The sequence below is a fragment of the Oryzias latipes genome (genome assembly GCF_053564925.1).
Source record: "Oryzias latipes strain Hd-rR chromosome 1 unlocalized genomic scaffold, Olatipes_Hd-rR_3.1 chr1_Y".
NCBI classification, from domain to species: domain Eukaryota; kingdom Metazoa; phylum Chordata; class Actinopteri; order Beloniformes; family Adrianichthyidae; genus Oryzias; species Oryzias latipes.
Window position 1 is genome coordinate 9,032,796 of NW_027616335.1, and position 27,595 is coordinate 9,060,390.

At 37.4% G+C, this 27,595-nt stretch overlaps 1 protein-coding gene across 50 annotated transcripts in view; it reads right to left on the minus strand.

Annotated features, from left to right (window-relative positions):
• LOC144990461 (uncharacterized) overlaps positions 1–27,595 on the minus strand; it is a 41,476-nt gene that overhangs the window by 4,109 nt on the left and 9,772 nt on the right. For 6 of the 50 annotated variants that reach the window (XM_078943830.1, XM_078943847.1, XM_078943831.1 and 3 more), the window contains 45 exons: positions 27,541–27,591; positions 27,303–27,359; positions 26,186–27,136; positions 25,866–25,922; positions 24,932–24,991; positions 23,330–23,386; positions 21,874–23,157; positions 21,218–21,426; positions 21,049–21,113; positions 20,716–20,864; positions 20,583–20,636; positions 20,033–20,086; positions 19,508–19,789; positions 18,776–19,390; positions 18,432–18,488; positions 17,675–18,187; positions 17,331–17,387; positions 16,574–17,086; positions 16,149–16,205; positions 15,716–15,904; positions 15,075–15,292; positions 14,728–14,792; positions 14,498–14,643; positions 14,197–14,262; positions 13,723–13,779; positions 11,533–13,533; positions 11,319–11,366; positions 10,537–11,130; positions 10,120–10,373; positions 9,971–10,035; positions 9,707–9,852; positions 9,502–9,594; positions 8,205–8,258; positions 6,233–8,017; positions 5,815–6,068; positions 5,666–5,730; positions 5,403–5,548; positions 5,189–5,290; positions 3,766–3,819; positions 1,380–3,578; positions 962–1,215; positions 813–877; positions 547–692; positions 334–435; positions 79–138 (listed from right to left, as the gene is read on the minus strand). In XM_078943830.1, coding sequence (XP_078799956.1) covers positions 79–138; positions 334–435; positions 547–692; positions 813–877; positions 962–1,215; positions 1,380–3,578; positions 3,766–3,819; positions 5,189–5,290; positions 5,403–5,548; positions 5,666–5,730; positions 5,815–6,068; positions 6,233–8,017; positions 8,205–8,258; positions 9,502–9,594; positions 9,707–9,852; positions 9,971–10,035; positions 10,120–10,373; positions 10,537–11,130; positions 11,319–11,366; positions 11,533–13,533; positions 13,723–13,779; positions 14,197–14,262; positions 14,498–14,643; positions 14,728–14,792; positions 15,075–15,292; positions 15,716–15,904; positions 16,149–16,205; positions 16,574–17,086; positions 17,331–17,387; positions 17,675–18,187; positions 18,432–18,488; positions 18,776–19,390; positions 19,508–19,789; positions 20,033–20,086; positions 20,583–20,636; positions 20,716–20,864; positions 21,049–21,113; positions 21,218–21,426; positions 21,874–23,157; positions 23,330–23,386; positions 24,932–24,991; positions 25,866–25,922; positions 26,186–27,136; positions 27,303–27,359; positions 27,541–27,591 — 14,370 coding nt within the window. The remainder of the gene's footprint in view (positions 1–78; positions 139–333; positions 436–546; positions 693–812; positions 878–961; positions 1,216–1,379; positions 3,579–3,765; positions 3,820–5,188; positions 5,291–5,402; positions 5,549–5,665; positions 5,731–5,814; positions 6,069–6,232; positions 8,018–8,204; positions 8,259–9,501; positions 9,595–9,706; positions 9,853–9,970; positions 10,036–10,119; positions 10,374–10,536; positions 11,131–11,318; positions 11,367–11,532; positions 13,534–13,722; positions 13,780–14,196; positions 14,263–14,497; positions 14,644–14,727; positions 14,793–15,074; positions 15,293–15,715; positions 15,905–16,148; positions 16,206–16,573; positions 17,087–17,330; positions 17,388–17,674; positions 18,188–18,431; positions 18,489–18,775; positions 19,391–19,507; positions 19,790–20,032; positions 20,087–20,582; positions 20,637–20,715; positions 20,865–21,048; positions 21,114–21,217; positions 21,427–21,873; positions 23,158–23,329; positions 23,387–24,931; positions 24,992–25,865; positions 25,923–26,185; positions 27,137–27,302; positions 27,360–27,540; positions 27,592–27,595) is intronic. The other 44 variants (XM_078943855.1, XM_078943849.1, XM_078943842.1 and 41 more) reach the window with 40 other exon arrangements.

The following is a 27,595-nucleotide window of genomic DNA, read 5'->3' on the forward strand; positions in this document are numbered from 1 at the left end:
AAGCAAATTGGTTAATTTAAAATGTGGTGTTCAGTTTAAAAAAGTTCAATGTTGGACTGATTATTAATGAAGTTTTACTTGTTGCTGATGTGTTAGCTGATGCTGTAGGTACAGTGACTGATGATGAAGTTGCACTAACTGTAAGTGAAGTTGCAACAGCTATGGGTTAATTAAATAAAATTGTGTTTTACATTTTCTCCATTAAAATATTCCCATTATGTCACATGCCAAATCTTCTGGAAAAAGTTATTACAGTGCTGTATTATCTCACCTTAAAATAAGCCTGTTAGACGCCAAAAAGAAAAAGAGTTTAACCGTCTATATTTTAATTACCTGCTGTGGGTGTTGTAGTAGGGACAGTTGTTGATATTGTTGTAGCCAGGATAGTTGTTGTGGTTGTTGTGGTTGTTGTAGTTGCGGGATCAATGTAGCTGGCTGCATCAAAAACAATATGTCAGTTTTTACAGATATAAAATGTGGAGGTATACAATTCATTAAATCACAAAAGAAACATAAAAAATTCAGCCGGTTTTCTTGCATACATACTTGCATTAACACTGCCATCTGAAATGTTCAGACCGGTGTTGTTGCTGGTAAGTTCAGTGTTAAGTACTGTTGTTGCATTTGCCAGTGTGGGAATTGAGCTGTTATCTCTAAACACTAAACCCATTTCAGGGAGCACTGATCCACTCCTGTGAAAAAACAGAGAAGAAGTCACTTTTTGAAATGTAAGCAATGAAGAAATGATTTATTAAAATATAAAAAAATAATTTAAAATACATAGATTTTAATGTAAAAGCATGCACTCTTACCGGAACGCAATGACATAAGACCGAAGGAATAAGAATCCATAGACTCTTCTGCACACAATGTTTACCTAAAACAAAATGTCATGGAAAATAATGAAGAAACGTATAATGGATATATAAAAGTATAATAGTGTAGGGAAAAAAAACTTTACCTGGATGATCAATACTTGAGCCAGTTGTTTAAATCTCGCAGAGTTCCTATCCCCAAGATCTGATGTAAATGTGTCAAGAAGACGGAAGGAAATGCTCAAGGCTCGTTCATTGCCTGTGGGAGGATCTGTTGGGAGAACAGTTGTGGGTGCAACAGTTGTAGGGGTGGTCACATCAGGTTGGGTGGTGACTGGTTTAGTTGTTGGAATTGGAGTAGTCTGAACCGGTGTTCCAATTGTAGCAATGGTTGACGGTGCTGTATGAAGAATGGCAGAGAAGAATAAAATATTAAAATCTTATATACGTTCATAAATAAGGAATGGCAAATGTTCAAAAGATATTTCTTCAAATGAAAAATGAATATACTGTGTAGAAAAAAGTGGGTCTGCTTTAGTCATTTTTTAAAATAGCCCATGTTACCTGGTAAAAGTGTAGTAGATATGGTTCCAGATACAGTAGTTTGGACTTGGGAGGTCGTATTTTGCTGTGGTGATGTTTTTGTAATTGATGTTGAAATTGTATTATTTGGTTGGAGAGTTGCAGTGACTGGTGGGGAAGTTGCACCGGATAGTGTTGGAGAAGTGTTGACAATTGTTGTGGACACTGTAGTGTTTGAAGAAGTTGGAGTGACTGGTGGAGAAGTTGCAGCGGTTGGTGTTGGAGTTGTGCTCAAAAACAGGGTAGATGCTGTAAAATTTGTTGAAGTTTCAGTTACAGGAGTTGAAGTAAAAACGACTGGAGGTGAAGTTGCAGTGACTGGAAGTGATGTTGCGGTGAATGGATGTGAAGTTGGAGTGGATAGAGGTGAAGATGAAGTGTCTGGGGATAAAGTTACAGTGAGTGGAAGTGAAGTTGAAGGGACTGGAGGTGAAGTTAAAGATCCTGTTGGTGAATTGGAAGTGACTGGAGATGAAGTTGCAGTAACTGGCGATGAAGTTGCAGTGACTGGATATGAAGTTGCAGTGACTGGAGGTGAAGTTAAAGTTACTGTTGGTGAATTTGAAGTGACTGGAGATGAAGTCGCAGTGAATACAGGGGAAGTTGCAGTAACTGAAGGTGAATTTGAAGTGACTGGAGATGAAGTTGCAGTGACTTGATATGAAGTTGCGGTGACTGGAAGTGATGTTGCAGTGGATGGAGGTGAAGATGAAGTGTCAGGAGGTGAAGATGCAGTGACTGTAGGTGAAGTTAAAGTTACTGTTGGTGAATTTGAAGTGACTGGAGATGAAGTCGCAGTGACTGGAAGTGACGTTGAAGTGACTGAAGGTGAATTTGAAGTGACTGGAGATGAAGTGAATCCAGGGGACGTTGCAGTGACTGGAGAGGAAGTTGCAGTGAAAGGAGGGGAAGTTGCAGTGACTGAAGGTGAATTTGAAGTAACTAGAGGTGAAGTTGCAGTGACTGTAGGTGAAGTTAAAGTTACTGTTGGTGAATTTGAAGTGACTGGAGATGAAGTTGCAGTGACTGGAAGTAATGTTGGAGTGGATGGAGGTGAAGATGAAGTTGCAGGAGGTGCAGTTGCAGTGACTGTAGGTGAAGTTAAAGTTACTGTTGGTGAATTTGAAATGACTGAAGGTGAAGTTGCAGTGAATGCAGGGGAAGTTGCAGTGACTGGAGATGAAGTTGCAGTGACTGGAAGTAATGTTGGAGTGGATGGAGGTGAAGATGAAGTGTCAGTAGGTGAAGTTGCAGTGACTGTAGGGGAAGTTAAAGTTACTGTTGGTGAATGTGAAGTGACTGGAGATGAAGTTGCAGTGAATGCAGGGGAAGTTGCAGTGACTGGAGATGAGCTTGCAGTGACTGGAAGTGATGTTGGAGTGGATGGAGGTGAAGATGAAGTGTCAGGAGGTGAAGTTGCAGTGACTGTAGGTGAAGTTAAAGTTACTGTTGGTGAACTTGAAGTGACTGGAGATGAAGTTGCAGTGACTGTAGGGGAAGTTGCAGTGACTGGAGATGAAGTTGCAGTGACTGGAAGTGATGAAGGAGTGGATGGAGGTGAATTGGAAGTGACTGGAAAAGAAGATGCAGTGACTGAAGGTGAATTTGAAGTCACTAGAGTTGAAGTTGCAGTGACTGTAGGGGAAGTTGCAGTGACTGGAGATGAAGTTGCAGTGACTGGAAGTAATGTTGGAGTGGATGGAGGTGAAGATGAAGTGTCAGGAGGTGAAGTTGCAGTGACTGTAGGGGAAGTTAAAGTTACTGTTGGTGAATTTGAAGTGACTGGAGATGAAGTTGCAGTGAATGCAGGGGAAGTTGCAGTGACTGGAGATGAGCTTGCAGTGACTGGAAGTGATGTTGGAGTGGATGGAGGTGAAGATGAAGTGTCAGGAGGTGAAGTTGCAGTGACTGTAGGTGAAGTTAAAGTTACTGTTGGTGAACTTGAAGTGACTTGAGGGGATTTTGATGTGACTGCAGATGAAATGAATGCAGGGGACGTTGTAGTGACTGGAGATGAAGTTGCAGTGAATGGAGGGGAAGTTGCAGTGACTGAAGGTAAATTTGAAGTAACTGGAGGTGAAGTTGTGGTGAATGGAGGTGAAGTTGCGGTGACTGGAAGTGATGTAGCAGTAATTGTTGAAGTGTTCTCAGTAGATGATGTTTTGCTTAGTGTTGGCAAAACTAGTGGTGAAAGCAAATTGGTTAATTCAAAATGTGATGTTCAGTTTAAATAAGTTCAATGTTCCACATGTTGTAGTTCTGCAAATCCTTTTATGAGCAGTTTGTATATGACAAAAGAACAAAATGTCTTCTACATGTAAAAGAAGACCGCAAGATTTATGTATAACTGGTTGTGTTTAAATATTACCTTTTGTGGATGGCTCATTTCCTGTCGTAGAGAGAGCACTTGATGTGACAGCACCTGCAACATAATGAAAATGATCAAATTAAAACATAAAACAGGGAAAATATTTCTTACGTCTCGACCTGTAAAATAAGTTGATGTTAGGTATTAGAAAGAAATGGAATCATAAATTCGATTCAAATTCAATTATGTTTTGTTTCAAATCAAAACAACAATTACATAGAATAAAATAAAATGTAAAAAAATATAACAAATAAAAAACTGGTGGAAGTGGTAAGACCAAAGTGAAAAAAATTCATGATATAGCAGTTCAGAGTAATGTGCTTGACTATGTGCACTTTTAAAGATTGGGAAAATGGGAAGGTTCAATGATTTCTACCTCTGTGGTAAGAAGACCTATGTGTTTGCACAATAATCAATAAACATACATGGTGTAACCATATTAGAAATTACTTTTCTACAAAACTTTGATGCTTAATATTTATTGAACTCTCAGTTTCTTCAGAACACAATTTACCAGCATAGATGTGGTTGGTTTAACTTGCTGTGTCGTTATATTTTGCTGTGGTAAGATTGTTAAAACTGGTGTAGTTTCTTTAGCTGTTGCTGATGTTGCAACTAGCTGTTGATAAAGATTCTTGGACTGGTGCTTATACAGTGACTGTAGCTGAGGTTCCACTAAATGTATGTGAAGTTGCATTAAATGTTAGTGAAGATGCTGCTGGTGAAGTTTGATTTGTTGGTATTAGAGATGCGATGGTTGATGGTTTAGATGCAGTGACTGATAATAAAGTTGTACCAACTGCAGATGAAGTTGCATTAAATGTTGGTGAAGATTTACCAGCTGTTGGGGAAGTTTGACTTGTTGGTGTTAAAGATGTGTTGGCTGTTGGTGAAGATGCAGTGACTGATGATAAAGTTGCACTAACTGCAGGTGAAGTTGCATTAAATGTTGGTGAAGATGCATTTATTGGTGTTGAAGTTAAAGTGATTGCTGGAGAAGTTCCACCAGCTGCCGATGAAATTTTAATTGTTGGTGTAAAAGATTTGTTGACTGATGGTGTAGATGAAGTGACTGATGATGAAGTTGCACTAACTGCAGGTGAAGTTGCATTAAATTTTGATGAAGATGTACTAATTGGTATTGAAGTTGGACTGATTATTAATGAAGTTTTACTTGTTGGTGTTGTGTTGGCTGATGCTGTATGTGCAGTGACAGATGATGAAGTTGCACAAACTGTAAGTGAGTGGCAATAACTACTGGTAAATTAAATAAAATTCTGCTTTACATTTTCCCATTAAAATATTCCTAAGATGACACATGTCAAATCTTCTGGAAAAGGTAATTCTAGCGCTGTGTGATATTAACTTAAAAAAGTCTGTTAAATGCCAAAGAAAAAGAGTTTAACTGTCTATATTTTATTACCTGCTGTGGGTGTTGTACCAGGGACAGTTGTTAAGATTGTCGTAGCCGGAACAGTTGTTGTGGTTGTTGTGGTTGTTGTAGTTGTGGGATCAATATAGTTGGCTGCATCAAAAACAATATGTCAGTTTTTACAGATATAAAATGTGGAGGTATACAATTCATTAAATTACAAATGAATGAAGAAACAAGTCAGCCGGTTTTCTTGCATACATACTTGCATTAACACTGCCAGCTGAAATGTTCAGACCGGTGTTGTTGCTGGTAAGCTCAGTGTTAAGTACTGTTGTTGCATTTTCTATTGTGGGAGTTGAGCTGTTATCTCTAAACACCAAACCCATTTCAGGGAGCACTGATCCACTCCTGTGATAAAACAGAGAAGAAGTCACTTTTGAAATGTAAGCAATGAACAAATGATTTATTAAACAATAAACTATATTTAAAATACATAGATTTTAATGTAAAAGCATGCACCCTTACCGGAACGTAATGACATAAGACCGAAGGAATAAGAATCCATAGATTCTTCTGCACACAATGTTTACCTAAAACAAAATGTCATGGACAATAATGAAGAAATGTATAATGGATATATAAAAGTATAATAGTGTAGGGAAAAAAAACTTTACCTGGATGATCAATACTTGAGCAAGTTGTTTAAATCTCGCAGAGTTCCTATCCTCAAGATCTGATGTAAATGTGTCAAGAAGACGGAAGGAAATTCTCACTGCTCGTTCATTGCCTGTGGGAGGATCTGTTGGGAGAACAGTTGTGGGTGCAACAGTTGTAGGGGTGGTCACATCAGGTTGGGTGGTGACTGGTTTAGTTGTTGGAATTGGAGTAGTCTGAACCGGTGTTCCAATTGTAGCAATGGTTGACGGTGCTGTATGAAGAATGGCAGAGAAGAATAAAATATTAAAATCTTATATACGTTCATAAATAAGGAATGGCAAATGTTCAAAAGATATTTCTTCAAATGAAAAATGAATATACTGTGTAGAAAAAAGTGGGTCTGCTTTAGTCATTTTTTAAAATAGCCCATGTTACCTGGTAAAAGTGTAGTAGATATGGTTCCAGATACAGTAGTTTGGACTTGGGAGGTCGTATTTTGCTGTGGTGATGTTTTTGTAATTGATGTTGAAATTGTATTATTTGGTTGGAGAGTTGCAGTGACTGGTGGGGAAGTTGCACCGGATAGTGTTGGAGAAGTGTTGACAATTGTTGTGGACACTGTAGTGTTTGAAGAAGTTGGAGTGACTGGTGGAGAAGTTGCAGCGGTTGGTGTTGGAGTTGTGCTCAAAAACAGGGTAGATGCTGTAAAATTTGTTGAAGTTTCAGTTACAGGAGTTGAAGTAAATACGACTGGAGGTGAAGTTGCAGTGACTGGAGATGAAGTTACAGTCACTGGAATTGATGTTGCGGTGAATGGATGTGAAGTTGGAGTGGATAGAGGTGAAGATGAAGTGTCTGGGGGTAAAGTTACAGTGAGTGGAAGTGAAGTTGAAGGGACTGGAGGTGAAGTTAAAGTTCCTGTTGGTGAATTGGAAGTGACTGGAGGTGATGTTGCAGTGACTGAAGGTGAATTGGAAGTGACTGGAGATGAAGTTGCAGTGACTGGAGATGAAGTTGCAGTGACTGGAGTTGAAGTTGCAGTGACTGTAGGTGAAGTTAAAGTTACTGTTGGTGAATTTGAAGTGACTGGAGATGAAGTCGCAGTGAATGCAGGGGAAGTTGCAGTAACTGAAGGTGAATTTGAAGTGACTGGAGATGAAGTTGCAGTGACTGGAGATGAAGTTGCAGTGTCTGAAGGTGAATTTGGAGTCACTGGAGATGAAGTTGCAGTGAGTGCAGGGGAAGTTGCAGTGACTGGATATGAAGTTGCGGTGACTGGAAGTGATGTTGCCGTGGATGGAGGTGAAGTTGCAGTTGCTGTTGGTGAATGTGAAGTGAATGGAGGTGAAGTTGCAGTGACTGGAGGTGAAGTTGCAGTGGCTGACGGTGAATTTGAAGTGGCCGGAGATGAAGTTGCACTGAATGCAGGGGAAGTTAAAGTTACTGTTGGTGAATTGGAAGTGACTGGAGTTGAAGTTGCAGTGACTGTAAGGGAAGTTGCAGTGACTGGAGACGAAGTTGCAGTGACTGGAAGTAATGTAGGAGTGGATGGAGGTGTAGATGAAGTGTCAGGAGGTGAAGTTGCAGTGACTGTAGATGAAGTTAAATTTACTGTTGGTGAATTTGAAGTGACTGGAGATGAAGTAGCAGTGAATGCAAGGGAAGTTGCAGTGACTGGAGATGAAGTTGCAGTGACTGGAAGTGATGTTGGAGTGGATGGAGGTGAAGATGAAGTGTCAGGAGGCGAAGTTGCAGTGACTGTAGGTGAAGTTAAAGTTACTGTTGGTGAATTTGAAGTGACTGGAGATGAAGTTGCAGTGAATGCAGGGGAAGTTGCAGTGACTGGAGATGAGCTTGCAGTTACTGGAAGTGATGTTGGAGTGGATGGAGGTGAAGATGAAGTGTCAGTAGGTGAAGTTGCAGTGACTGTAGGTGAAGTTAAAGTTACTGTTGGTGAACTTGAAGTGACTTGAGGGGATTTTGATGTGACTGGAGATGAAGTGAATGCAGGGGACGTTGCAGTGACTGGAGATGAAGTTGCAGTGAATGGAGGGGAAGTTGCAGTGACTGAAGGTAAATTTGAAGTAACTGGAGGTGAAGTTGCGGTGACTGGAGGTGAAGTTGCGGTGACTGGAGGTGAAGTTGCAGTGACTGGAATTGAGGTAGCAGTAATTGTTGAAGTGTTCTCAGTAGATGATGTTTTGCTTAGTGTTGGCAAAACTAGTGGTGAAAGCAAATTGGTTAATTCAAAATGTGATGTTCAGTTTAAATAAGTTCAATGTTCCACATGTTGTAGTTCTGCAAATCCTTTTATGAGCAGTTTGTATATGACAAAAGAACAAAATGTCTTCTACATGTAAAAGAAGACCGCAAGATTTATGTATAACTGGTTGTGTTTAAATATTACCTTTTGTGGATGGCTCATTTCCTGTCGTAGAGAGAGCACTTGATGTGACAGCACCTGCAACATAATGAAAATGATCAAATTAAAACATAAAACAGGGAAAATATTTCTTACGTCTCGACCTGTAAAATAAGTTGATGTTAGGTATTAGAAAGAAATGGAATCATAAATTCGATTCAAATTCAATTATGTTTTGTTTCAAATCAAAACAACAATTACATAGAATAAAATAAAATGTAAAAAAATATAACAAATAAAAAACTGGTGGAAGTGGTAAGACCAAAGTGAAAAAAATTCATGATATAGCAGTTCAGAGTAATGTGCTTGACTATGTGCACTTTTAAAGATTGGGAAAATGGGAAGGTTCAATGATTTCTACCTCTGTGGTAAGAAGACCTATGTGTTTGCACAATAATCAATAAACATACATGGTGTAACCATATTAGAAATTACTTTTCTACAAAACTTTGATGCTTAATATTTATTGAACTCTCAGTTTCTTCAGAACACAATTTACCAGCATAGATGTGGTTGGTTTAACTTGCTGTGTCGTTATATTTTGCTGTGGTAAGATTGTTAAAACTGGTGTAGTTTCTTTAGCTGTTGCTGATGTTGCAACTAGCTGTTGATAAAGATTCTTGGACTGGTGCTTATACAGTGACTGTAGCTGAGGTTCCACTAAATGTATGTGAAGTTGCATTAAATGTTAGTGAAGATGCTGCTGGTGAAGTTTGATTTGTTGGTATTAGAGATGCGATGGTTGATGGTTTAGATGCAGTGACTGATAATAAATTTGCACCAACTGCAGATGAAGTTGCATTAAATGTTGGTGAAGATGCATTTATTGGTGTTGAAGTTAAAGTGATTGCTGGAGAAGTTCCACCAGCTGCCAATGAAATTTTAATTGTTGGTGTAAAAGATTTGTTGACTGATGGTGTAGATTAAGTGACTGATGATGAAGTTGCACTAACTGCAGGTGAAGTTGCATTAAACTTTGATGAAGATGTACTAATTGGTATTGAAGTTGGACTGATTATTAATGAAGTTTTACTTGTTGGTGTTGTGTTGGCTGATGCTGTATGTGCAGTGACAGATGATGAAGTTGCACAAACTGTAAGTGAGTGGCAATAACTACTGGTAAATTAAATAAAATTCTGCTTTACATTTTTCCCATTAAAATATTCCTAAGATGTCACATGTCAAATCTTCTGGAAAAAGTAATTCTAGCGCTGTATGATATTATATTAAAAAGTCTGTTAAATGCCAAAGAAAAAGAGTTTAACTGTCTATATTTTATTACCTGCTGTGGGTGTTGTAGCAGGGACAGTTGTTAAGATTGTCGTAGCCGGTACGGTTGTTGTGGTTGTTGTAGTTGTGGGATCAATGTAGTTGGCTGCATCAAAAACAATATGTCAGTTTTTACAGATATAAAATGTGGAGGTATTCAATTCATTAAATTACAAAAGAAACATGAAACAAGTCAACCGGTTTTCTTGCATACATACTTGCATTAACACTGCCAGCTGAAATGTTCAGACCGGTGTTGTTGCTGGTAAGTTCAGTGTTAAGTACTGTTGTTGCATTTTCCATTGTGGGAATTGAGCTGTTATCTCTAAACACCAAACCCATTTCAGGGAGCACTGATCCACTCCTGTGATAAAACAGAGAAGAAGTCACTTTTTGAAATGTAAGCAATGAACAAATGATTTATTAAACAATAAACTATATTTAAAATACATAGATTTTAATGTAAAAGCATGCACCCTTACCGGAACGTAATGACATAAGACCGAAGGAATAAGAATCCATAGATTCTTCTGCACACAATGTTTACCTAAAACAAAATGTCATGGACAATAATGAAGAAATGTATAATGGATATATAAAAGTATAATAGTGTAGGGAAAAAAAACTTTACCTGGATGATCAATACTTGAGCAAGTTGTTTAAATCTCGCAGAGTTCCTATCCTCAAGATCTGATGTAAATGTGTCAAGAAGACGGAAGGAAATTCTCACTGCTCGTTCATTGCCTGTGGGAGGATCTGTTGGGAGAACAGTTGTGGGTGCAACAGTTGTAGGGGTGGTCACATCAGTTTGGGTGGTGACTGGTTTAGTTGTTGGAATTGGAGTAGTCTGAACCGGTGTTCCAATTGTAGCAATGGTTGACGGTGCTGTATGAAGAATGGCAGAGAAGAATAAAATATTAAAATCTTATATACGTTCATAAATAAGGAATGGCAAATGTTCAAAAGATATTTCTTCAAATGAAAAATGAATATACTGTGTAGAAAAAACGGGTCTGCTTTAGTCATTTTTTAAAATAGCCCATGTTACCTGGTAAAAGTGTAGTAGATATGGTTCCAGATACAGTAGTTTGGACTTCGAAGGTTGCATTTTGCTGTAGTGATGTTTTTGTAATTGTTGTTGAAGTTGTATTGTTTGGTGGGGGAGTTTCAGTGACTGGTGGGGAAGTTGCACCGGATAGTGTTGGAGAAGTGTTGACAATTGGTGTGGACACTGTATTATTTGAAGAAGTTGCAGTGACTGATGGGGAAGTTGCAGCGGTTGGTGTTGGAGTTGTGCTCAAAAACAGGGAAGATGCTGTAAAATTTGTTGAAGTTGCAGTTACAGGAGTTGAAGTAAAAACGATTGGAGATGAAGTTGCAGTAACTGGAGGTGAAGTTGAAGTGTCTGGTGGTGAAGTTGCAGTGACTGGAGGTGAAGTTGCAGTGAATGGAGGGGACGTTCCAGTGACTGGAGATGAAGTTGCAGTGACTGGAGGTGAAGTTGAAGTGACTGAAGGGGAAGTTGCAGTGACTGGTGGTGAGGTTGAAGTGACTGAAGGGGACGTTTCAGTGACTGGTGGTGAGGTTGCAGCAACGGTTGAAGTGTTCTCAGTAGATGATGTTTTGCTAAATGTTGGCAAAACTAGTGGTGAAAGCAAATGGTTGTGTTATTTATTTTTTCATTCTGTTTGAATAATTACTACATGCCAAATGTTGTAGTTATGTAAATCCCGTCAGAAGCAGTTTTAAGATGATAAATGACAAAAGGGTTTTTCACATGTAAAATAAGACAGACATAATTATGTATAACTGGTTCAGTTTTAATATTACCTATTGTGGATGGCTCATTTCCTGTTGTAGAGGGAGATGTGACAGCACCTGCCACAAAATGTAAATGATAAAATGAAAACATAAAACAGGGAATATTTTTATGGCTCCACTTTTAAAAAAGAGTTGATGTAATGCATGGAAAAGAAATTAAATACATTTTAAAAAGTAATCATTTGAAAAAAATGGTAATATTATTTTTCATGACCTAACTTACCTTCTGTGGTTATAGAAGTTATTGGCTTTGAAGTAAGTATTGTGGAAGTCAAGCTTCCTGGTGTTGTTTTAACTGATGTTGAAAATGAATTAAATGCTTCAAATGTTGTGCTGGCAGTTTGTGATGATGGGCTGAGTGGTGTAGAAATTGTGCTGGCAGGTTGAACTGATGAACTGAGTGGTGCTGTAGTTGAACTGGCAGGTTGAGATGATGGACTGAGTGGTGCAGGTTGAGATGATGGATTAAGCGGTGCTGTAATTGTGCTGGCACTTTGTGAGGATGGACTGAGTGGTGCTGTGGTTGTGCTGGAACTTTGTGATGATGGACTAAGTGGTGCTGTTGTTGTGCTGGCACTTTGTGAGGATGGACTAAGTGGTGATGTAGTTGTGCTGGCACTTAGCGATGATGGACTAAGTGATGGTATAGTTGTGCTGGTGCTTTGCGATGATGGACTGAGTGGTGCTGTAGTTGTGCTGGCAATTTCTGAAGACGTACTATGTGATGCTGTAGTTGTGCTGGATCTTTGTGAGTATTCACTAAGTGGCGCTGTAGTTATGCTGGCACTTTGCGATGATGGACTAAGTGATGCTGTAGTTGTGCTGGCACTTTGTGAGGATGGACTAAGTGGCACTGTAGTTGTGCTGGCAATTTCTGATGATGTACTATGTGATGCTTTAGTTGTGCTGGAACTTTGTGAGGATTGACTAAGTGGCACTGTAGTTGTGTTGGCACTTTGTGAGGATGGAGTAAATGGTGCTGTTGTTGTGCTGGAACTTTGTGATGATGGACTGAGTGGCACTGTAGTTGTGCTGGCAATTTCTGATGATGTACTATGTGATGCTGTAGTTGTGCTGGAACTTTGTGAGGATGGACTAAGTGGTGCAGTAGTTGTGCTGGCACTTTGTGAGGATGGACTAAATGGTGCTGTTGTTGTGCTGGAACTTTGTGATGATGGACTGAGTGGTGCTGTAGTTGTGCTGGCAATTTCTGATGATGTACTATGTGATGCTGTAGTTGTGCTGGAACTTTGTGAGGATGGACTAAGTGGCGCTGTAGTTGTGCTGGCACTTTGTGAGGATGGACTAAATGGTGCTGTTGTTGTGCTGGCACTTTGTGACAATGGACTAAATGGTGCTGTTGTTGTGCTGGAACTTTGTGATGATGGACTGAGTGATGCTGAAGTTGTGCTGGCACTTTGTGAGGATGGACTAAATGGTGCTGTTGTTGTGCTGGAACTTTGTGATGATGGACTGAGTGGTGCTGTAGTTGTGCTGACAGGGTATGATGATGGACTGAGTGATGCTGTAGTTGTGCTGGTACTTTGTGATGATGGACTAAGTGATGCTGTAGTTGTGCTGGAACTTTGTGATGATGGACTGAGTGATGCTGAAGATGTGCTGGAACTTTGTGAGGATGGACTAAGTGGCACTGTAGTTGTGCTGGCACTTTGTGAGGATGGACTGAGTGATGCTGTAGTTGTGCTGGTGGTTTGTGATGATGGACTGAGTGGTGCTGTAGTTGTGCTGACAGGGTGTGATGATGGACTGAGTGGTGCTGTTGTTGTGCTGGCTCTTTCTGATGTTGGACTAAGTGATGCTGTAGTTGTGCTGGCACTTTGTGAGGATGGACTGAGTGGTGCTGTAGTTGTGGTGGCACTTTGTGAGGATGGAGTAAATGGTGCAGTAGTTGTGCTGGAACTTTGTGATGATGAACTAAGTGATGCTGTAGTTGTGCTGACACTTTGTGAAGATGGACTGAGTGGTGCTGTAGTTGTGCTAACACTTTCTGATGATGGACTGAGTGGTGCTGCAGTTGTGCTGGTACTTTCTGATGATGGACTAAGTGATACTGTAGTTGTGCTGGTGGTTTGTGATGATGGATTGAGTGGTGCTGAAGTCTCAGTGACAGGAGGTGAGGTTGAGGTGACTGGAGCTGAGGTTGCAGTAACTGTTGATGTGTATTCAGTAGGTGATGTTTTGCTCAGTGTTGGTGTTGGGAAAACTAATGGTGAAAGCAAATTGGTCATTTAAAAAGAATTGTGTTCTGTTAAAAAAAATACAATGTGCCACACTTTGTAGTACTGATAATCTTGTTATTAGCAGTTTTCAGATGATAAATAACAAAAACTTATTTTATATTTGAAAATAAATCTACGATTAGTATATGTAACTGGTTGTGTTTTAATATTACCGGTTGTGGATGGTTGATTTCCAGTAGTAGAGGGAACACTTGAAGTGGCAGCTCCTGCTAGATAGAGAAAATGATCAAATTTAGATATAAAAAATATCAATCATTTTATTTGGCTCTACCTGTACAGCTAAATTGATGTCATGAACAAGAACATTTTCTTAATCTTTTTCTCTAAATGTGTGTGCACATTTGTGATGAGGCAGGTTTGTTTTATTTTAAACTGCTTTAAAATGCTTTTCCAACATTAAAAAATGTCTTGACACTTGTCTGCAAAGAAATTGGTCATTGGTAAGACAAAAGAGACTAAAAAAACATGAAATAGTTATTGAGAGTCATATGCTTGGCTATATTGTTTTCACAATAATCTATGATCAAACATAGTGTAACCGTTTTAGAATGTACTTTATACATAACTTTGATCCTTAATGTTAACAATCATCAAAGAAACACAGTGTCACTGCCTATATTTATTACCTGTTGTGGGTGTTAAAGTTGCGGTTGTAGACGGAACAGTTGTTGTTAAAACATCTTTTGTCAAATCTATAAAAATAATTGAAAAAACAGCACAATTTCAAATTAATAAAATGGAAAAGCTTTTGTCATGGCTTTCCCTGCAAGAATAAATTCCATTGTGCTTTGCTTATTTCTGAGAAACAACCAGATAAAATAAATACAACCAACATTCTTTAGTGGTGTAATGATAAAAAGGTAGTATTTTAAAACATTTAATGTGACCTCTGAGTTATCATTTAACCAGAGTTAGTTTAATACATACTTGCTGCAACACTGCCATCTATGATATTGAGAGACGTTTTGTTGCTGGTAAGCTCATTGTCAAGTTGCAATGTTGCATTGTTCTCATTGGGAACTGAGTTGTTATCCTGAAACACCAGAGTCATATCTGCGACCACTGAGCCACTCCTGTAACAAAAAACGCACAAACACACACAATTAGATTGAAAATAATTAAAACTCTACAAGAGAAAAATGTAAATATTCTCTCACCTGAATGCGTTAATAAGAGACCGCAGGAAAGATTGTCCAAAGATAAGTCTGCATACTCTGTTTACCTGAAATATAGCATCAAAACTGTTGAAGTTGTGTTCATGTGTTGTGCTAGCACATGTAAAAACATAAAAATTCCCATATTTATTAAATAGGTTTTGGTTTATAACAGTAAGAGAGAAATAGACATAAAAGTATGAAATCTTTATCAATTTTTAAAAATTTATTATGTTGTATGTATTTATTAATTTTCCTAATAAATGTGTATAATTTTATTGAGGTAAATTTGTTTGTTATAAGAAGATTTGTCACGAAAAAAATAAATGTTTAAATGTACATAGTCTTACCTCTATGACCACTTTGTTTGCCAAAGACTTAAATCCCGGAGAACTCTTATCAGAGAGTTCAGCTGTAAATGTGTCGCTTAGACGGAATGTAATATACAGAACTCCCTCATTGGGTGAAGGTGGATTGGTTGGTGGGGCAGTAGTGATTGGCACAGTAGAAGGTGTGGTGCCAGGTGTACCACTGGTTGCAGCTGTGGTGGCTGTCAGAGTTGTCACTGCTGAATAACAAGAACGTTAAATAAGTACTTCTGGTTCATAAGTGAAACATGAGTTGCAAAATTTTATAAATAACATACAGAATACAAAAATTAGGATCAAGTATCCTATATAATATTATTTTTCATGACCTAAATAACCTTCAATAGTTGTAGAAATAATTGGCTTTGAAGTAATTACTGTAGAAGTTGAACTTAGTAAAACAAGATGTTAAAATTGAAGTTGAAATTAGTGATGTTGACGACAGTGTTGTGGGTTGTGTAGTTTCTGACACAGATGTGTAATGTTATTTAAAAGAAAAAAGAAGAAGAACAACTTAAGTTCCTATGGCTATTGCTCTAGCTTTCTATATTTGATGTATGAGAAGACATCATTTGACCTGTTAAACAGTGAGTACATTTTAAGTTATTTCAACAGAATCTTACCTTGTGTTGAACCCAGACTGAATGGTGGTACTGTAAATGATGTTGAACTAATTGGCATGGAAGTTGTGCTGACTGATGGTGATGAACTTGTTTGTAGTGAACTTTCACTGATTGGTTGCAAGGTCGAAGTGACTGGTGTTGTGATGGTTGCAGATGAGGTTATTTCCAATGATGTTGTTGGTAGATTGACTAATGGTGGAATTTTGATAAAAATGATGTAAACACTCATATCAAATTGGAAGATTATTTTTAAAAACATATCTTAAATTTTAAGAATTTGCAGATGTTAACATTTTGAAAAAGAAAACATTACATTTGGAATTGCATCAGCAGAAGACACAATTGCTCTATATTGACATTTGACATATAGGTTCTTATGTGATTTGGTTATCAGGCATCTGACTTAAAATAAAGTGAATTGAAGCCATTTTACCTGATGAAGCAGTTGAAATCACTGATGTTGGAATTGCAGTTGTTGCTGAGGCAGTTTCTGCCAAAGAAAATGTAACATTATTAAATAGGACAAAACGGGATATAAATGAGTTAACTAAAGTAGCTTATATTAACACTTTCTTTTCAAATAAAAAACATCACAAAATTAAAATCCCTTATCTATAGGTCATAGTATACATATAGGCTGAATGCTAAATCTATATGTTAGAATAAGTTTCTCATGTTTTATATTTTAGTGTTCTATATATCAACTTATTAAAAATATATTTTTTTAAGAAGTCACTCCAACAAAATATTACCTCATGTTATATCTTTTAATGTTCTTTATATACGATTATATAAGATATAAGATTCAACTTGCTAAAAGAACATTTTTTTTAAGAAGTCACTCCAACAAAATATTACCTTGTGTTGAACCCAGACTGACTGGTGGTACTGTAGGTGATGTTGAAACAATTGGTGTGGAAGTTATGCTGACTGATGGTGATGTTGGAATTGTCTGTGGTGAAGTTTCACTGACTGGTTGTGCCGTTGAAGTGATTGAAGGTAAAACGGTACTGACTGAGGCTGATGTTGAACTGGTTTGTGGTGAACTTTCACTGAGTGGTTGTGTTGTCATACTGATTGGAAGTAAAGATGTGGTGGCCGATGGTGATGTTGGACTTGTCTGTGGTGAACCTTCGGTGATTGGTTGTGAAGTCAAACTGATTGCTGGTAAAGCTGTAGTGACTGATGGTGACGTTGGACTTGTTAGTGGTGAACTTTCACTGATTGGTGGCGAAGCTGTGGTAACTGTAGGTGACGTCAAACTTGTATTTGGTGAATTTTCACTTTTTGGTTGCAAGGTCGAAGTGACTGGTGTTGAAGTGATGGTTGCAGCTGATGAGGTTATATCCAATGGTGTTGTTGGTGGTTTGACTAGTGGTGGAATTTTAATAAATATGATGTAAACATTCATATCAAATTGGAACAATATTTTTAGAAATGTGTCTTGGCTTTTAAGAATGTGTAAATGCTAACATTTTGAAAAATAATATACATTACATGGAATTGCATAAGCAGGAGACACAATTATTCTATATTGACATTTGACATATAGGTTCTTATGTGATTTGCTTAATAGGGATCTGACTTAAAAGAAGGTGATTTGAAGCCACTTTACCTGATGTTGAAGTTGAAATCACTGATGTTGAAAATGCAGTTGTTGGTGAAGCAGTTTCTGCAAAGAAAATGTGACATTATTAAATTGGACAAAGTGGGATAGAAATGAGTTAACCAAAGTTCTAGTAGCTTGTGTTAACACTTTCCATTAAAACAAAATACATGAACAATTTAAAATCTCTTATCTCAAGGTCATTATGTATAGGCTGTGTGCTGAATGTATATGTCAGAAGAATCTGCTCATGTTATATCTTTTAATGTTCTTTATATACGATTATATAAGATATAAGATTCAACTTGCTAAAAGAACATTTTTTTTAAGAAGTCACTCCAACAAAATATTACCTTGTGTTGAACCCAGACTGACTGGTGGTACTGTAGGTGATGTTGAAACAATTGGTGTGGAAGTTATGCTGACTGATGGTGATGTTGGAATTGTCTGTGGTGAAGTTTCACTGACTGGTTTTGCCGTTGAAGTGATTGAAGGTAAAACGGTACTGACTGAGGCTGATGTTGAACTGGTTTGTGGTGAACTTTCACTGAGTGGTTGTGTTGTCATACTGATTGGAAGTAAAGATGTGGTGGCCGATGGTGATGTTGGACTTGGTTGTGGTGAACCTTCGGTGATTGGTTGTGAAGTCAAACTGATTGCTGGTAAAGCTGTAGTGACTGATGGTGACGTTGGACTTGTTAGTGGTGAACTTTCACTGATTGGTGGCGAAGCTGTGGTAACTGTAGGTGACGTCAAACTTGTATTTGGTGAATTTTCACTTTTTGGTTGCAAGGTCGAAGTGACTGGTGTTGAAGTGATGGTTGCAGCTGATGAGGTTATATCCAATGGTGTTGTTGGTGGTTTGACTAGTGGTGGAATTTTAATAAATATGATGTAAACATTCATATCAAATTGGAACAATATTTTTAGAAATGTGTCTTGGCTTTTAAGAATGTGTAAATGCTAACATTTTGAAAAATAATATACATTACATGGAATTGCATAAGCAGGAGACACAATTATTCTATATTGACATTTGACATATAGGTTCTTATGTGATTTGCTTAATAGGGATCTGACTTAAAAGAAGGTGATTTGAAGCCACTTTACCTGATGTTGAAGTTGAAATCACTGATGTTGAAAATGCAGTTGTTGGTGAAGCAGTTTCTGCAAAGAAAATGTGACATTATTAAATTGGACAAAGTGGGATAGAAATGAGTTAACCAAAGTTCTAGTAGCTTGTGTTAACACTTTCCATTAAAACAAAATACATGAACAATTTAAAATCTCTTATCTCAAGGTCATTATGTATAGGCTGTGTGCTGAATGTATATGTCAGAAGAATCTGCTCATGTTATATCTTTTAATGTTCTTTATATACGATTATATAAGATATAAGATTCAACTTGCTAAAAGAACATTTTTTTTAAGAAGTCACTCCAACAAAATATTACCTTGTGTTGAACCCAGACTGACTGGTGGTACTGTAGGTGATGTTGAAACAATTGGTGTGGAAGTTATGCTGACTGATGGTGATGTTGGAATTGTCTGTGGTGAAGTTTCACTGACTGGTTGTGCCGTTGAAGTGATTGAAGGTAAAACGGTACTGACTGAGGCTGATGTTGAACTGGTTTGTGGTGAACTTTCACTTAGTGGTTGTGTTGTCATACTGATTGGAAGTAAAGATGTGGTGGCCAATGGTGATGTTGGACTTGGTTGTGGTGAACCTTCGGTGATTGGTTGTGAAGTCAAACTGATTGCTGGTAAAGCTGTAGTGACTGATGGTGTTGAACTTGTTTGTGTTGAACCTTCGCTGATTGCTTGTGAAGTCAAACTGATTGGTGGCGAAGCTGTGGTGACTGATGGTGATGTTGGACTTGTATTTGGTGAACTTTCGCTGATTGGTTGTGAAGTCGAACTGATTGGTGGTGAAACTATGGTAACTGTAGGTGACGTCAGACTTGTATTTGGTGAATTTTCGCTTATTGGTTGCAAGGTCGAAGTGACGGGTGTTGAAGTGATGGTTGCAGCTGATGAGGTTATGTCCAATGGTGTTGTTGGTGGTTTGACTAGTGATGGAATTTTAATAAATAAAGTAAACATTCATATCAAATTGGAATTTAAAATATAAGATTCAACTTGCTAAAAATTTTTTTTTTTAAGAAGTCACTCCAACAAAATATTACCTTGTGTTGAACCCAGACTGACTGGTGGTACTGTAGGTGATGTTGAAGCAATTGGTGTGGAAGTTATGCTTACTGATGGTGATGTTGGAATTGTCTGTGGTGAAGTTTCACTGATTGGTTGTACTGTCGAACTGACTGGTATTACAGCTGGGCTGACTGATGGCGAAGTTGGACTTGTTTGTGGTGAACTTTCACTGATTGGTTGCAAGGTCGAAGTGACTGGTGTTGAAGTGGTGGTTGCAGCTGATGAGGTTAGGTCCAATGGTGTTGTTTGTGGGTTAACTAGTGGTGGAATTTTATAGATAGTTTGTAAAAAGTCCAAATAAATTAAATATTTTTTCTTAATATCTGTCTTAGCTTTTAAACATTTGTAGAGGCATGCATCTTGACAAAAAAAAAAGCATGAATATCGTGCAATAAGCAGACGGCACAGTTACTGTATAATAGTGATTAGTATTTTTAAAGGTTCTGATATGATTTGGTAAACAGTGATCTGAATAAAAAAAAGTTGAGTGCCAGTTTTACCTGATGTGACAGTTGAAATCGCTGATGTTGAAGATGTTGTAGGTGATGCATTTTCTGCCACACAAAGTATTAGAAAGTATTAAAAAGAAGAAAGAAAGGGATTCCCTAAAGTTCCTCTGACCAGTTTTTAATTTCATCTTTCATTTCTAGTTCTCTTCTCAGGGCTGCAATGTACTTATTGGCAGTTTCCTGTATTGTTACTTGGGGAAAGAAAAACTGCTTCTGTGTTCAACCTTTTTGTAATATTACACTAACCCTAAACCACACTGAACCACACTATAGAGAGGCACTCCAACAAAAAAAAAATATCCTAATTGAACCAAGGCTGACCACATTTGAGGTTGAACTGATTGCTATGAAATTTTCAGTGTCTGCTGATGAAATATTGGGCACCGGCAGAAAGGTTTTGTTCAATGTTCTTGCCAAAGGATGCACAAGAATCATAATATATACGTAAGTCTGGAGTCTGTGAAATATGTCTTGACAAAATAACAATAATAACCATTTAAACGGAACAAATCTAAAAACATTGATTGAAGCCCACAATTACCTGTTGTAGGTAAATCCATTGGTGTTGTAGGTGCAAGGGTGGTTGTTTCAATTCCTGATAAATAAATATATTAGTTTATTTATTCTTAATAAGTTTTAAAGCAACCTCTAAGTAGGTAACAAGTAAAGCTTACTTGAAGCAGCGATGCTTGTTGTGTTCAGTGTGTAGTTAAAGGTGGAAGTGTTGTATGCATCCACCAGGGTGGTCTCTACAGCGTTAGCTGGTGGTACCGAAGTAGCATTATTAAACTCCAGCTCCGAATCTACCACAACTGAACCTTGTCTGCAAGAGAATACATTGTTATTGTCTTTCATAACAGGGTGATTTTATAGCCCAGGTATTATATGTAACATAAAAACATAAAATAAAAGAAAAAAAATACATATTAATTTTGATACACCTTAAATCGTTAAAGCATATTTAACAACTGTTTTATGATTACCATTTAAGACAATATGCTATTTACCTGAAATACTTGACTCTCGCTCGCCGGAACAACCCTGAAAATCTTTCTGAATAAATGGCATAAAGCTGTGGAAAAAGAAAACTTATTGTCAGTTTGACAGGATTTTACCACTGCAACGCTTCAAGGATAAATTCAACTCCAAGAGATGACGGAATTTCATCAAACTTACAGCTTGTTCAATGCCCCTTGCAAGACTGATAAATTCTGGAGAGGTATTGATTTGCAGAGCAGGGATAAATGTCTGTTCCAATTTAAAAACCAGGACAATTATTGAGTCAGGTTGTGGAGCAGCAGTTGTAGTTGTTGTCGGTACAGTTGTTGTTGTTGTTGTTGGAATTGCTGCTGTTGTTGTAACTGGTTGTGAAGTTTGTTTAGTTTCTGTTGAAAAAAAATGTATACATATTTATAGCCAAAACACGTTTTAACAAAAGTTTTCTTTTTGAAATATTTGAGAAGCATTTTTATTGCTTGCCTTCAACAACATACAGAGTTTGTAGATTGTTTAGTGAAAAATACGTCTAAAAAGTGTCCAAGCTCCATGAAAACATAAAACCACAATTGAGTGTATGAAAAATTAAATATAGTGCTCTGATCAAAAACCACTTAATTATATTGCAGTTACCTGAGACAAAACTGGTTTTTAAGGTGATAGTTGTTTTAAAGATTCTAAAGAGGCCAATGACTGTACTTAATGGTTAGTTTTAAAAATAGACATATACATATATATATATTGTGTTGATCTCTTTTACAGGCAAACTGTTTTTTTTCTTTTCGTTTCTTTTATTTTGTATTTACCAAGTCATCTGTTGAGGTGCATGTGATTACCTGCTGTGGGAGTCAGCAATAATGATGTTGCCGAAGTCAAATTTACTGATGGTGTGGTCAGACTGACTGATTGTGAAGACGTACTACCAGGTGGCAAAAATGTACTAATTGTTGGTGAAGTTGTTGAAAATGCTGACGAGGACAGACTGACTGATGGTGTGGATGCAGTCATTGATGGGGTCGTTGTTGTAAATGCTGCTGAAGTTGTGGTGGCTGATGCTCTATTCACTGATGGTGACGTTGTACTAATTAGCTGAGTTGGGTTGACTGTTGCTGAAGTTGCAGTGGTAGTTTTTGGTAAACTTGAGCTAGTTGGTGTTAAAGTTAAACTGACAAGAGGTGATGTACTGGTTGCCATTGAAGTGGAACTAAGTGAAGAACTTAATGGGGCTGCTGGAGGAGTTACATTGACTAGTTGTGAAGCAGTACTGACTGTTTTTGTAGTTGTGCTTAATGAAGGTGAATTTCCACTGACTGGTTGTGAGGCTGTACTAGTTGGTGTTGAAGTTGCAATAACTGATGAAGAAGCTGAAAGGACTAGTGTTGAAGTTGTACTTATTGATGATAAAGTTTCACTTACTGGATTTGAGGCTGTACTGATTGGTATTGAAATTGTATTGAATAAAGGTGAAGTTTCACTCACTGCCTGAGATCCTGTACTAGCTAGTGTTGAAGTTGTATGGATGGAAGGTGAGTTCCCAATGACTGTTTCTGAGGCTGTAGTAACTGGTTTTGAAATTGTACTAAGTAAAAGTGAAGTTCTGCTGAAAGGTTGATAGGGTGAAGTGACTGGTATTGAAGTTGTACTAAATAAAGGTAAAGTCCCACTGACTAATTGGGAGGTTTTACTGACTTGTGTTGAAGTTGTACTGATTGATGGTGACGTTTCAAATGCTGGTTGTGAGGCTTCACTAATAGGTTTTGATGTTGTACTGATTGATGATAAACTTGAGCTGAATGGCTGTGAAGTTTCTGTGATTGATAGTGACGTTGAAATGATTGGTGGTAAAGTTGCAATGGCAGTTTCCTTCACTTGTTGTTGGGATGTTCTGACTTGTGTTGAAGCAGCACTGATCAATGGGGAAGTTTCACTGATTGGTTGTGAGGCTGAACTGATTGGTGTTGAAATTGTACTGATTGATGGTGAGCTTGAGCTGACTGGCAGTGAACTGGATTTGATTGATTGCGATTTTAAAATGGTTGGTGTTGAAGTTGCACTGACTGATGGTGAGGTGATGGTTATAGCTGGTGAGGTTATGTTTGATGGTGGTGTTGCTGGAATAACTAGTGATGAAAGTCAGAATAGATAATTTAGCCATTCATTAATCAACTAAATCTGACTAAAATTCTGTCTGGGTGCTATTAGGCACTTTTTCATATATAGTAACATAACAAAAATGTTTTTTGTTTTATTTGAATGCATAGTTTAAGAGGAGTAAACAGGACATAATTTTACCTGATGTTGATATTGTAATCCCTGTTGTTGAGGGTGCTGTTGTAATTAATGCAGTTTCTGCAATGAAAAAGAATGATTTGATTGAATAGTGAAAAAAAACAAATGACCTTGACTTTTATTGACAAATGGAATTAAAATATTTTAAAAGATATACATTTTTACAGTGTTTGATGTAGCCAAAACATTTTTTGGGTGAATTTTCACTGAATGGTTGTGATTTTGAAGTAATTGTTGGTAAGACTGTAGTGACCGATGGTGACGTTGGACTTGTGCTTGGCAAACTCTCTCTGTGTGGTTGGATGGTCGGACTGATTGATATACTTGTTATCAGATTTTAACAAGTCACTCCAAGACAGCATTACCTGGTCTTGAACTTGTAGCAACTGGTAGTACATTCCCACTGACTGTTGAACTGCCTAATGCTGTTATTGTATTGATTGATGGAGAGGTTCCATTAAATGTTGGTGATGTTGAACTGACTGGTGTTGAAGATGAACTAATCGCTGGTGAGCTTGAGCCTAATGTTACAGATGTTAAACTGACTTGTGTTGAAGTTGTACTGACTAATGGTGAAGTTGCACTATCTGTTTTTTTCTTCTAGTCTTGTCCAACAGCTGAACAAACAGATGAGAGCTGAAAGCCTTTTGTGTTAGACATATTTTACTGTCACGAAAGGGGTTGTGAATCTTTTCACACTAGGTGTATATTTGAATTAACCCCTTTTGTAATTTAGGCTAAACTTTCTTCATTTTACTTATATTTATAACATGTTTTAGTTGGACCGAACGGAAAAGAAAAGGAAAAAGAAGAAAGAGGGATGTTGGAGGGGGGAGGATTATTATAGAAGGGGGGTAAAAAAAGTATAAAGCAACAAGTTGCTGGATGAATATAATCATTACGGTTAGGTTTAGAAGTAATGCAAAGCTAAAAGGGGTGGAGCATGTCCACACACATACTCAGATGCTATAAATATACCTGTCGGCTTCAGAAATTTTCACACACAAACATGTCAACATGTACACAATACAACTAATGTTCACACATATTTACGCCTTCATAACAACACATGTGAAACATTTCAATCAGTCACGCAAACTATTTGTGCAAAGGTGAGCTAACACCTGTGCTCAAGTGAGTGTTTATGTTCTTCTAAGGTGGATGATGGACTGTAAAAAGAAAGAGGGAGAGTGCCCTGTCACCCCCACACCAAGACCCTGCAGCAGCAACAGCAACAGCCTGCGCTAGCTGTTGTCAATGTTGAACTGACTGGTGTTGAGGTTGTAGAAGACAATGTTGGACTTGAGCTCAGTGGTGCTAAAGTTCAAATAGTTGGTTGTGATGTTGTAGTCATTAGTGTTGAAGCATCACTAACTGGTTGTGAAGTTATTTCCACAGCTTGTGAGATTATGTTTGATGGTGTTGTTGCTGGGTTAACTAGTATTAAAAATAATAATAATATATATTTTTTAGCGTTTATGTTAAAAATACAATACAATGTAATATAAAAATAAATAAATACAATAGTATTTAACAAAAAATGTACTTTCAACAAATGTCAAATAACTAAAAGCACAAGTGAATTTTAACTTAACGCAATTTTACCTGATGTGGATGTTGAAGTCCCTGTCTGTAATTGTGCTGTCGTAGGTGGTACAGTTTCTGCTGAAGAAATATTTTTTTTTATTATTTAAAAAAAAATTAAAAAATAATATTCTAGTGACATACGCCATATTGTTATGTATATTTTTTTTTCTTAGACACTTGATTAAAAAAATCATAGGAAAAATATTGTTAAGCTGATATTTCCTTCAGGCAGTGTGATCAGATTTGAGAACAAACTGAATCTATTGTTTCATGGTGTTTGACGTGGTAAAATCTTTTTTAAAATATTGTTGACAGAGATCAAATTTGAAAAAAAGTCACTTCTCCATAACCTTCTGTCAAACTTGTAGTAACTGGTGATAGACTACCAATGACAGTTGGTGATGCTGAAATGACTGGTGTTGTACTTGTACTAATTGATTGCAAAGTTCCACTGACAAATGGTGATGTTGAACTGACTGGTGTTGTAGTTGTACTAATTAAAGGTGAAGTTCTGCCAACTGTCTGTGATGTTGGAGTAACTGGTGTTTAAGTTGTCCTAGATGATGAGGAACCTAAGCTGACTGTTGGTGAAGTTGAACTGGCTGGTATTGTAGATGTACTGATTGAAGGCGAAGCTCCACTGACTGTTGTTGGAACTGGTGTTGAAGTTATAGTAAACAAAGATGAACTTGAGCTCACTGTCGGGGAGGTTCCAATGATTAGTGTTGAAGTTGCACTGACTGGTAGTGAAGTGATTGTCACAGCTTGTGAAATTATATTTGATGTTGTTGTTGCTGGGTTAACTAGTAGTGAAATTACAATAGATATGTGTATGCATTAATTTAGGTATTAAAATCTACAAAAAAACTTAATTTAACAAAGAACATAAATACATCTTAAAATGGTTTTTGCAAGTAGAATTTCCTAAAAAGTAAGAAGGACACACTTTTACCTGATGTTGAAGTTGAAATACTTGTTGTTAATGGTGAGGTTGTGGGTGGTACAGATTCTGCCGAAGACATAAAAAAAAGCAACAACATTTGATTAATATAAACAAAATAAATTCCAGAGACACATTTAAGTTTGTTTTTCCAAGAGACTTGATTAAAAAAATGTGGTTCTTATTGTAAAGTTCCCTTTTCCTACAGGCATTGTCATTGTATTTAAGAATGAACTAAATCCCCGTTTTTATTGTGTTTGTTGTAGTAAGAGACTTTTTTAACTAGTTGACAGGGATCATATTTTAAATGAGTCACTTCAACAAAAAATTACCTGATGTTGAACCTGTGGCAATTGATGATAGATTCTCATTGGCTGTTGGTGATGTTGAACTGACTGGTGTTAAAGTTGCACTGATTGATGGTGAAGTTCCACTATTAGTTAGGGGTGTTGAAGTTGTACCAATCGTTGTTGACACTTCTATGGCTGCTTGTGAAGCTAGACTTTCTGGTGTTGAAGATGTACCGATTAAAGGTGAAGTCCCACTGGCTTTTGGTGATGTTGAACTGACTGGTGTTGATGTTGCACTGATTGATGGTGAAGTTTCACTATTAGTTGGGGATGTTGTACTTTCTGGTGTTGAAACTGTATTAGTTGTTGTTGAGACTTCTATGGCTGGATGTGAAGCTAGACTTTCTGGTGTTGACGATGTACCGATTAAAGGTGAAGTCCCACTGGCTTTTGGTGATGTTGAACTGACTGGTGTTGATGTTGCACTGATTGATGGTGAAGTTCCACTATTAGTTGGGGATGTTGTACTTTCTGGTGTTGAAACAGTACTAATTGCTGTTGACACTTCTATAGCTGGTTGTGAAGCTAGACTTTCTGGTGCTGAAGTTGTACTAATTGATACTGACGTTCCAATGGCTGTTGGTGATGTCGAACTGACTGGTGTTGATGATGCACTAATTGATGGTGAAGTTCCACTATTATTTAGAGATGTTGTACTATCTGGTGTTGGAGTTGTAGCAATCGCTGTTGAGACTTCTATGGTTGGTTGTGAAGCTAGACTTTCTGGTGCTGAAGTTGTACTGATTAAAGGTGAAGTCCCACTGGCTATTGGTGATGTTGTACTGATTAGTGTTGAGGTTGTGCTTATTGATGTTGAACTTGAGCTTTCTGGAGGTGAAGTCTCAACAAATGGTTGTGATGTTGAAATAATTGGTGTTGAAGTGATTGTCCCAGCTGGTGAGGTTATGTTTGATGGTGTTGTTGCTGGGTTAGCTAGCAGTGAGATTATGAAAGATAATTAAAAAATAAGTTACGTATTTAATTATACATTTAAATGTAAAAAATTAGACACTTACAAAAATGCAACTTAGCATATAACATAAATGTATGGTCTGATTTGCATGCAGACTTAAAGAAGGTATGAAGGACACAATTATACCTGATGTGGAAGTTGAAATCCCAGATGTTGTAGAGGCTGTTGTTGGTACTATAGTTTCTGCCAGAAAAATAGTTAATTTTAATATATAAATGTAAAAAAAAAAAAAAAAACTTAGTGACCGTAGTCAATATTTTTCTCTTTTAAAGATACCTTAGTAATTTACTTTTTTGATTTATTTTGATGTAGAACAAGATCTGAATTGAATAACAGTATTAAAGTAAAAAATAAATCCAATTACCTGTTGTTGTAGTGTCCAACGTCACAGGTGAAACTGTGGTTGTCTCAGTAACTGT